The 11,651-nt window shown below is 40.1% G+C and overlaps 1 protein-coding gene across 2 annotated transcripts in view; it reads left to right on the top strand.

Annotated features, from left to right (window-relative positions):
• The window catches only part of ormdl1 (ORMDL sphingolipid biosynthesis regulator 1), a 13,308-nt gene extending 2,335 nt beyond the window's left edge, over positions 1-10,973 (top strand). The window contains exons 2-5 of one of the 2 annotated variants that reach the window (XM_080752473.1): positions 2,457-2,535; positions 3,177-3,356; positions 7,187-7,338; positions 7,811-10,973. In XM_080752473.1, the coding sequence (XP_080608599.1) occupies positions 3,183-3,356; positions 7,187-7,338; positions 7,811-7,946 (462 nt within the window). In that variant the 5' untranslated portion in view covers positions 2,457-2,535; positions 3,177-3,182 and the 3' untranslated portion in view covers positions 7,947-10,973. The remainder of the gene's footprint in view (positions 1-2,456; positions 2,536-3,176; positions 3,357-7,186; positions 7,339-7,810) is intronic. The other variant, XM_080752474.1, reaches the window with a different exon arrangement.
• The last annotated feature ends 678 nt before the right edge of the window (positions 10,974-11,651 follow it).

The raw sequence follows: 11,651 nt of genomic DNA, 5'->3' as shown, positions 1-11,651 counted from the left end.
TGAATCCCAAATAGTCACGTGCACAGAACAGAACAGGCAGCCAATGGGCCTAGTGCTTTAGTATTACGCTTTTAACAATTAGCACCTTATTTTATACTTACATTAGCCGATTTACACTCTCATCACACGTCGCATTGCGACAGGTTGGGAAGCGAAGCCTATAGCCTATTTTCACTATCGTTCCAAAATGCTCAGAATCAACTTTGTCACATCACAGGTCTGCAGGTGTAAATAAGTGGGTCAAATGTATTTTTGTGCCTCGCACGGAAACATAATTTTTTTGTTGTTTTCAGAGAAAGAGAAAAAGAAAAGAAAGGGGGGGGGGGGGGCAACCGTTATGGAGCAAGGAGAAAAATAAATCAAACAGTAAAGGGAAATGTGTCATTGATAGTCAAAAATCTAAGGTATCCAGCTGGTACAGCTGCTATAGTCGCACTCGCAACTCCTTGCAACCATTTCCCCCAATGGCAGCTAACTTCCTAGGAGTTGCATTGGTGCGGTCTGGCCTTAAAGCACAACTTCAAGCACAAGGGTTCATATTTTAGATTGTAATTAGAGAAAAGAAAATATTTTCATTTACTGCTTTCTATCGTTTTAGCCATTTTAACTATTTTGATTTCAGTGGTTGGGGGCATGCTTACAAGTGGCTAAATATGTATTTTTAGACACAATAAGCGGACAATTTCTTTGTTACTATTTACACCAGCCCCCATAAGTCACATCTGCCCGTGAAAGATTGCGTTGCATCTTGGGAATGGGCTTATTATGTCTAAAGATACGTACATAATTAGCCACTTGCTTGCAAATCAAAGTCGTTAAAATCACAAAGACTTAGAAGTAAATGAAAACATTTCAACACTCATCTTTTCTTTTCTCTAATGACTATATAATATATGAACCCTTGTTGTAAAAAAACAAAGTTGTCCTTTAAAAGAGTTTTGTTGCAAGATGTTACCAATAGTTGCACAGGTCTGGTCTGGCCTTTAGACACAAAGATGGTAGCACTTTGCTTGGTCCACAGAGCAGCAGCTATGTACATGAGATTAGATCTCTGCCTATGATGACGATATGCCCAAGATCGTGATTTTGATCATGGCAGGTTGAATGTTCATTAACATAGTTTTTTATTATGAACTGTACTCTACACCAGTGGTTCTCAACCTGTGGGTCGGGACCCCAGGCCAGGGGGTATAAAGTGCAACATTGTTTTCTCACTCAACAGTAAACAAAGTAAACCAACATCAAGTTTAAGTGTATGGAGGGTATCTGGACATTTCTAAACTAAAGTGACAATTTGAATTGTCAAATTTTAGAGGCAGAAACACATTGTGAGCATGTAGATCTGCTATTCTCACTATAGAACTGTGTTATACAAAATGTAATGCCTCAACGTCAGGGTGGGGGGGTCCCCAGTTGAAATATGATTATTTTGGGGGGGTCGTGGCCTGAAAAGGTTGAGAATAGGGCTGTCACGATTATGACATTTTACATGACGATTATTTGTCACTCAAACAATTGCGATTAACGATTTAATTGTGTTTTTGTCGTTAACAATTACATTTCTGCTTTTAAGTTGCACATGGTAGATATGACACATAATTACTGACATATTTGACAACTTTATACTTAAAAAAGAACATTGACAGTGGAAATAGCCGATCTACAAGCTCACAACGCGGCGCGATGCGACGCGCTGTGAGCTTGTAGATCTGCTATTTCCACTATTTTGGAACTTTTATTTAAATATATGAACATTTTTCAACATGGAAACGATTATGACGATTATGAAAAATAATCACGATTATGTCCAAAAATCACGATTATGACGATTATGAAAAATAATCACGATTATGTCCAAAAATCTCGATTATGGCGATTATGAAAAATAATCACGATTATGTCCAAAAATCACGATTAGACGATTATGTAATAATTGTGACAGCCCTTGTTGAGAACCACTGTTTTACACAAGTCATACATAATGCTCTCAGACTCAGGGTGGCCAGTCTAGTCTTGACTCTTTGGCATGCAGCTGTTATCTGGAAATGGAAAGATTGTCTGTCTGTCCCACAATCTGTCTGAGCTGCTCAGACACGTAGGAATCCTCCAGCCAGTGTGTTGTTCATAGGGTTGTCACCATCATGGACATTTTCTTTTTGCTGACGATTAATTGTCATGAAAATAATGACATTTCTGTTTACCTTTTAGATTTTAAAAAACAAATATTGCACAGTGCGCAGGTACATGTATGACGAATAATTTGAATGTACAAAGAAATGGCTGACAGTGACCTGTACATGGACATTTTCAACACATGAATTTACACGGATGAATGCAACTACAGTATGTCATGATTATGCAAAATAATTGCAATTATCTTCAATATTTATGCAGTAATTGTGACAGGCCAAGTTGTTGACAAACGGAGTTTTCTGTGTGTGTCTCCGTCCGCATAGCTCAGCATACCAGAGGGCAAAGGTGAGCAGGACAGCACCAGACCTGCTTGAGCTTATCAGTCTTGGAGTCACAGCAAGGGTAAGGTTCAACTGCACCTAAAACACTACTTCATCTTCTAAAAGAGAAGAGCTTAAAGTCATATTGTATTCTTAAATATAAGTATTAAATAGCTTTATATTGCCATTGTAATCATTTTCTATCAGTTATTTGTTCAATAACGGGATTTTCTGTTCTGGCTGTCTCTCCAGCGCTTTAGTAAACATACCGGTAAAATGCATTTTCAGGACGGGATACCAATATCATCCAAGAGAACTCCTGATTGGGTGAAATTGGCAACCCACCTGAAAAGGTATTTTCTGTATACTAAAGACTAAAGAGCTGGATTGACAGCCTTGCAATCTGTCCCCAAAACCGTTACATTTCAGGATCCAAATTCAAAAATGGCAAAACTAGCAGATCGACTACAGATCGATCTTTTAGATCTCCTACTCTTGATTATTTTGTGGGATGCTGTAGTATGATCAAGTAGGGGATTAACTGACGAAAAAAACACCAAAAGTTAGAAAATGCAGATAAGAGGTTTCTGCTGGAAGGCAACGATATCAAAGTAAAACGTGGTTGTATTGTGTGTGCGTGTGTGTGTGCGTGCGTGTGTGTGCGTGCTTGCGCGTGCGTGTGTGTGCGCGCGCGTGTGTGCGTGTGTGTGTGCGTGCGTGCAGGGCAGGATGAACGTGGGCGTGGCGCACAGCGAGGTGAACCCCAACACGCGGGTGATGAACAGCAGGGGCATCTGGCTGACGTACGCGCTGGGCGTGGGCATGCTGCACATCGTGCTGCTCAGCATCCCCTTCTTCAGCGTGCCCGTGGTCTGGACCCTCACCAACGTCATACACAACCTGGTACGCTGCCCTCCTGACGCCTGCTGTTGACTAGGGATGGGACGATAGGAGAATTGCATATCACGATTATTGTGACTAAAGAAATATCGCGATTTACAATATTATCGGCAGAACATTTGCCAAAAAATAGCAGATCTACAAGGCTATTTTTTGGCCAAGACATTTGATAGAGTGAAAAAAACTACTGTATCAAGTACGTATATTATAAGTACGTTTTACCAATTATAGAGGGGTTTAAGTGGTACCGGATATGCAGCTCTGCAAATAAAAGGTGAATTGATCCCAGTGCATGACGGAGGACGACATCACGATAAATTAAATCTGTGAATGAGTGTTTTTTATCACGATAAACGATAATATCGCTTATCGTCCCATCCCTACTGTTGACCCATTTAGGCCTAGAATTATTTAATGCTTTAATTATTCAATAATAGCAGATATACAATATACTTATGGATCATTTTTTTTTCTTTTTTTTTAATCATCTTTGAATATATCTTTTTATAAGCGAACATTTGTAACTCAAATATGTGCTTCTGGGTGGTCCCTGGAACAACATGTTTTGAGATGGGGTCCGTGGCCAAATACATGTCATTTTGTGGGGTCCTTGACATGAACGAGTTTGAGAAGAATCGTGTCAAAAATATTCAAAGTTCACTTGCACAAATGTTCACGATTTTTCAAAAATAGCAGATCTACAAGCTCGAGTGCCGAGCTGCAAGCTTGTATATCTGCTATTTTTTAATAGATAAAGCATAAAATAATTTGTGTTCAGGCCTAAATGGCTTCTTAAAGATGCAGTGAAAAAATATTTTTTTCACACTTTTCGAGCATGTCTGTTTATTTAAGGGTGTTAAATAGCATTTGGTCTCAAGTGTTAAAAAGCTCTATATTCTGATCGTAATATATAGAGCACTTGCAACTAAAATAGTGTTTAGAGAAGTTGCCAAAAAAACACATTTATGTGGAATGGTTATTTTGAAAAATATACCAGGGAAAGAATAACTAGTTTATTTGAAAAGGTTACACAGTATGACTGTAAATGTGTCAGTTTTAGCCAAGCAGTAAACATTCAATACCATTCCCTAGATTAATTATTATTCAGCTGTCAGCATGATCAGATGTTTAAAAAGACAGGTGCCATTAAAACACTGACTTATTTTGCTCATTGCAATATAAAACTTAAAAATAAAAAATAAATGCAAATGCAATTGCCTATCTAAAAAACCTAATCTAAAATCCACTATCATTTAAGAGTCACATGTATGCAGAGATTGGTGATTTCTTGTATCTCTCAGTTTGGCATGTTATGTCTAGAGCGTTTCCATTCCTCATTTGGCAACCAGAGATATCCTTCCTGAGGCGCGGTAGCCAGTTTCTGATACATATTGTATTCATGTCTTGAATGCATTCACGCCAGTTTATAGTGTGTGTGTGTGTGTGTGTGTGTGTGTGTGTGTGTGTGTGTGTGTGTGTGTGTGTGTGTGTGTGTGTGTGTGTGTGTGTGTGTGTGTGTGTGTGTGTGTGTGTGTGTGTGTGTGTGTGTGTGTGTGTGTGTGTGTGTGTTGGGCAGAAACCGTTTGCTTATCATTGGTTCAATATTTGTAAAACCCACTGACACACTTTCTGAAAGTAGTGAACATGGCCTATATGCACAGCCTTTTGCTGCAACACTCTTTGCAACACAAGACACAGGGCAAAAAAAAAGTTGGAATAAGGAGATACAAGGTTTCTGCCAGACAGTGACGATTTGTTCCTTTACCCTTTTAGGCCTGGAATTATTTTATACTTTAGCTATTTTTGAAAATGTGTGCAAATCTTTGAATGTACATATTTCTAAAGCGGTCATTTGTAACTCAAATTTTGCTTCTGGGGGTCCCTGGAACTAAATATCTTGATGGGGGTCCGTGGCCAAATACCATATCATATTGGGGGTCCTTGGCATGAAAAAGGTTTGAGCACCACTGACATAGAAACATAGGTTTTAAAAAAAAATGTTTTAGAAGACAAATTATTCAAAGACTTGCACACATTTTCACGATTTTTCAAAAATAGCAGATGTACAAGCTCGCAGCGTGGCACTCGGTGTCGCGCTGTGAGCTTGTATATCTGCTATTTTTTAAATGGTTAAAGCATAAAATAATGCGTAATAATGTGTTCCCGGTCTTGATTGGTTAATTACAGTAATTTGCATTAACATGCAGTGTCTCTCTCTAGGTCGTCCTCACACACATGATATGTGACATGATTTACCGGCCCCATGTGAGAGCGGTTGGCATGGATTGCGTGTCAAAGGCTGTTAAGAGTAATGTGCACTCGTGCCTGGTTTAAAATAGTCCATTGTTTTCCCCTCACAATGCAACAGCTGTGTGCTCATTTTAGTACCGGCGTGAGCAATTTATCAACTTCTACAAGCAACAAATTCTCATGATTTTGCATTTAATTGCATTCAAACGAGAATGCAGTTTGTACCATGTGACTTTGTAGGGTTGTTTGCGTGCACGTGCAATGTGCATGTGATACTTGTGGGGGCTAGATGCCCCAAAAAGCATAGGAGAATTTGAGAAATAGATATTTGAGGACAATATTTCACTGGTCCTCACGGTATTAATGGTTGTTTTATTTACTTACAATTAAGTTCAGATTCAGGCTGGGTTTTGGATTAGAGCGGTTTGGTAGTCAGGGTCAGGGTTACAGTATACCTGAATGATACTGATTATAGACACAGTTATTGGTACTAACTTACGACTCATGGTCTGATGTCACTGTGATGACACATCCGGCACATCTTGTCCACATATCCATGTATCGCTGAAGGTCACGCCTGACACTGTGGTTCCCTTGACACATCACTGTGACATCACAGGTGATATCACAGGTGACATCACCTACGTATGTAAAAGTCCATATATGGGTATTTCCCAGAATCCCTTTTATGCCCATATATATTTACTAGTTTACTAGCAAAATAGTTATTGTTACTAACGTACAAGTGCTATTATAGACACAATTATTGGTATTACTACTGCTATTAAAGTTTTTGCGGATAATGAAAGTTAATTAGAATTTTGAAGTGTTTCCATTAAAAAAATTAAGCGAATAACCCTTAATGCGCATTAAGAGGCTTTATGGAAACGCCACTATAGTTATTGTTACTAACTTACTACTAATCGTTTTTTCCCACCAGTTTGCTATTATGGTGTGCGTTGATTTACTTACCCATTTTTCAATTTGTCAGAGGTTTCTTTCTGTCTAGTTAAATCAATGTTGGAAACTGTAATACTATGTTTTTAGATTCTAAATATTTTAATTTTATATACAAGCTCACAGCGCGGCACCAAGTGCCGTGCTGCGAGCTTGTAGATCTGCTATTTTTGAAAAATCGTGAAAATGTATGTATGTCAGCAATCTGGCCAGCCATCGCCAAAGAAAAGGTCCTTTTCACTTAAATGTAGCTCATTTAGTCTGTTCTTGAGAGACTACTATGTCAGTGGTTCTCAAACCTTTTCATGTGAAGGACGCCCAAAATGATATTTATTTGGCCACGGACCCCCATCTCAAAATATTTAGTTCCAGGGACCACCCAGAAGCAACATTTGAGTTACAAACGTTTGCTTTAAAAATACATTACATTCAAAGATTTGCACACATTTTCACGACTTTTTCCAAAAATAGCAGATCTACGAGCTTGTAGATCTGCTATTTTTCAATAGCTAAAGCATTCAACAATTCCAGGCCTAAATGGGTTTTAATACAAAGTGTGCGTGTGTGTGTGCGTCTGCGTGTGCGTGTGTGTGTGTGTGTGTGTGTGTGTGTGTCACCCCCACCAGGGCATGTATGTGTTCATGCATGCGGTGAAAGGAACCCCCTTCGAGACCCCAGACCAGGGCAAGGCCAGGCTGCTGACCCACTGGGAGCAGCTGGACTACGGAGTGCAGTTCACCTCCTCCAGGAAGTTCTTCACCATCTCTCCCATCATCCTGTACGTTTATTCATCTTTATTCATGAATCATCCTGTACGTATTTACAACTCATCACAGCTAGGGATGGGACGATAAGCGATGTTATCGTTTATCGTGATAAAAACACTCACGATAATCGTATCGTGGAGATTTAATTTATCGTGATATCGTCCTCCGTCATGCACTGGGATCAATTCACCTTTTATTTAACCAGCTGCATATCCGGTACCACTTAAACCCTCTATAATTGGTAAAAGTTACTTACAATCTACAAACTCTCTATCAAATGTATTTGCCAAAAAATAGACGATCTAAAGCTCACAATGCCACGTTGTGAGCTTGTGCTATTTTTTGGCAAATGTTCCGCCCCAGGGTAATGGATTTTGATTATCACAATAATATCATAAATCGTGATTTCTTTTGTCACAATAATCATGATATGAAATTTTCATATCAACCACTGGTGATTGATTTTGCGCGTCTCTTCCTCAGATATTTCCTGGCCAGTTTCTACACCAAATACGACACCACGCACTTTGTCATCAACACAGCCTCCCTGCTCAGCGTTCTCATCCCCAAACTGCCCCAGCTGCACAGAGTCCGCATCTTTGGCATCAACAAGTATTAAAAACTCAAGGCTCTGTGTGCCTCGGAGACCGCAAGAGTGGGCACCAAGGAAGAGTGGGCACCAAGGAAGAGTGGGCACCAAGGAAGAGTGGGCACCAAGCAAGAGTGGGCACCAAGGAAGAGTGGGCAACCACCATGCTAAATTGGCAATTCTTTCCATGTGGAAAGTGGTCTTAAGTAATGTAAAGAATACATGTGAACACGCTTGAACATTCGACAATTAAGGTCTAATATTTCTACAATTGCTACATATTGTTACAAAATATGTAGAAATATGATTCTTTTCTGCAAACCACCCCGGGTTCAAAAGCTGAACCAATAGCTCCCCCCCGTGGACTTTGGTTGAACTGCAACAATACTGCAGTAGATGTACAGTGGATGTCCACTTTTGTACAGGATAAGCAGAGTTGAGAGGAGACATAATGCCATGCATTACTTACTAACTTAGGAGGCTATTCCATCTTTTACATCAATTATTCATCAATGAAGAAGCAGTTTGAGGATTTAGGGTGTCAGTTTTTGTCCTCTAGTTGACTTGACCCCTGGATCCAACCGTGTCTGTGACATGGTTTCAATGCTCCCTGCTTTGGGCATAAACCAGAAGTTGAATGGTAAAAGTAAGTCTGATAGTGATGTTCAAATCATGTATACTTACTTTACATTACCTAGACCATTTTCTCACATTATGGAAAACATCGACAATTTTTACCTGGAGGTGACCACTTTTCCTGTATCCTGTGCCACATAGGAAAACCTGTGTGTGTGTGTGTGTGTGTGTGTGTGTGTGTGTGTGTGTGTGTGTGTGTGTGTGTGTGTGTGTGTGTGTGTGTGTGTGTGCGCGCGGAGACTATACTTAGTAATAGAGGTTAGGTTTTTAGGGGGTTACGGTTAGAATGGTGTGAACCGAACATAGACGATCTACAAGCTCACAGCGTGTTGCAGGGCGACGCGTTGTGAGCTTGTAGATCGCCTATTTTCGGCATAAAAATGGTTCAGGGTTAAAATTAAGAATGGCGTTCATAAAATTGCTTTCCTCAAACGTAGATGTCCTCAAAAGTATAGTAAAGACAAAGTGTGTGTGTGAGTGCGTGCGTGCGTGCGTGTATAGAGCCTGAGTCCTTGACAACCAATTAGTGATGTTTTGACCCCTATTTGTCAAAAAGATTTAATTTTAGAATTGATGACATGACCATGATTTAACTTAAAGGCAAACAAATAAACAAGTATTTTTGATGGATAACATTTTCAATTAAGTAAGCAAGAGTATATACTTACAGTAACAGTATAAAAGTATATAACTTTAATTATTATACAAGGCACAAGCAAAGAAGTGCACAGATTACTGCGGGACTAATCGCATAATTGCAGATACCGTTGTCTTCAAAAAAAGTACATTTATCGGTCGAGCTCTTTAACCCTCCCTGTAGTGTGTGTGTGTGTGTGTGTGTGTGTGTGTGTGTGTGTGTGTGTGTGTGTGTGTGTGTGTGTGTGTGTGTGTGTGTGTGTGTGTGTGTGTGTGTGTGTGTGTGTGTGTGTGTGTGTGTGTGTGTGTGTGTGTGTGTGTGTGTGTGTGTTCTAAGCCGTTTTGTACAGTAGGTGTAAATGTCATTGTTAGCTACTGTATGTCAGTTGTGGACGTATGTACATTGTAAGCGGAGTTGAGCAAAGACGTTGACATGAGAATGCCATAATGCATTACTAACTTAAAAGTCAATATTTAATTATGTCATTCTGGTTCGGAAGAAACCCCTGGGCTGGCCTGGGGTCAGATGTAACATGTTTTTTTTTTTTTTTTTTTTTTTTTGTCCTCACTTTGCTCAAAGATACAAGGACTGAGTTTGGGGTCAGTTTGTAGCCATGAAAGGAACACGTGATCCATTTCCAACCTCATCTTCATATAACTGGTCCTCACTTAATGCTCATTAAGATGTCTACTACTCCCTCTGCATCCCATTTGTGATGGGTTATTCTGGGTAGTTCAGAAATCTGCCTACCAATGACAAACTACAGCCTTTCACTTCCTGGATAGTTGGCCTGCTGAAATAGAAGCTATTGTTCTTGAATTAAAAACATTATCTAATCTGACATTTCTGCTAGGCAGTCTTCTAAAGTGTCCCCGGCTCTCCTTTGAGACTGAGGGCACTTTTCGACCGGCAAATAACCGGTTCGGGTTCTTTCTCCCACCTATGGGATGAACCAGAGGTGAGCTTTTCCACCGAGAACCGAGTTGGTTCCAGACCGTAAAAGTTGGTTCGGAACGGGAACCACAAAATCCTTGGTTCCTCTGGTTCAATCTGGTTCAATCTAGTGGAAACGCAAGCCGGTTCGCAAGAACGAACCAAGGTTCCAGGAAAGTTGAACGGCACTGGTTTTTGAACCAAGGTTCTTTTGGTGGAAAAGGTCCCACAGTGAGCAGACAGAAATGGGACCATGTTATGACGAGCATCAGTGAGGACCAATGATATGAGTCTGGGATTGCAGATGGGAGACGTAGTCCTTTTAAATGTTCTTAAAATGTGTTTAGTGACCGGCGGGAGCCTGTGGCTCACTGTGTCGAGGAGGAAGAGCCTCTGTTCTTCATGTGCATGGTTTATTTGCTATGTGAATCATTTCTCATTTGTAACTCAATCAAATAGGGCAGACATTCTTATTGCATAGTGTTCTTTTTGTGAATGTTCCTGTACATAAAAAATAGGAAAAAGAAAACAGTCTTGTATGTGGAAATGGAGGCATAGCCTTGTTCCTAGGTTAACCACTTAAAGCTCGATTTAAAAAAATAACTAAAATAGCAGATCTGCAAGCTCCCACCGCGCCGCAGTGCGACATGTTGTGAGCTTGTGGATAGTGTGTAGGTTCGCTATATTTTTTTTTAATATAAAATGAAAGAATTGAACATGTTCTAAAAATGTTCAACATGCCCCAAATAGGGGCGCCGGCGTTTATGTGGTGCGTCTAATAACAATGCTTATAGTATCACATGCTATCATAAACACACATAGTCTGGTTTGTTAGTTATCTGAAATCCTTTTGTTGCTAATTACATTAAAACATTTTGTGCCCTCAAAGTGTTGCATCTCTTATGCTATAATGTTAAACAGACATTCACAGTGGTTACGCAAGACTCCATGGTACTAAAACGTATTTTAAAGCCGTAATCTGTAACTTTGAGGTCAGGATTTGACGCCTGGTCTGTTGCATGAGGCCAAATGAGGCCAACTCTGCTGAATTCAATTAAATCTCAATATGTAAGAATAAGAATTTATTTAACAATATGCACCCTGATGTCAGAGGGAGGCTGGCCATTTTTTCTCCCCAATATTACGTTACACAACATATTAGTTCAGGTTGAGATCTTGTCATGATATAAAAAGTGTACTGACCCACTGAGGTCCAAATTCAGAGAAGTGAGGAGTGTATAGGTGATTGTGAAGGGGAAAATCGTGCTCTTTCGAACGACCATCATTACGACCGGAGGATTAGCGACTCACTCCACGAGGTTAGGGTTAGGGTGAGGGTTAGAGTCGGGTGTCGAAAAGATGACATGTAGTAACAGCGACACGCTCCCATTGTGAAGTCAGATTTCTTCAATTTGGCACAGTAAAATGTCAACCCCGTCTCAGTGGGCAGCCACTCTGTGTTGGAGCCCGGTGAATATAGGCCACCAGTGGCTGTCCAACTGAGGCCAAGTAACAAAAACATGAGAGCA

The sequence above is a fragment of the Nannobrachium achirus genome (genome assembly GCF_963921795.1).
Source record: "Nannobrachium achirus genome assembly, chromosome: 22".
NCBI classification, from domain to species: domain Eukaryota; kingdom Metazoa; phylum Chordata; class Actinopteri; order Myctophiformes; family Myctophidae; genus Nannobrachium; species Nannobrachium achirus.
The sequence above is the reverse complement of the archived record's forward strand: the minus strand, read 5'-3'. Positions and strand labels throughout refer to the sequence as shown.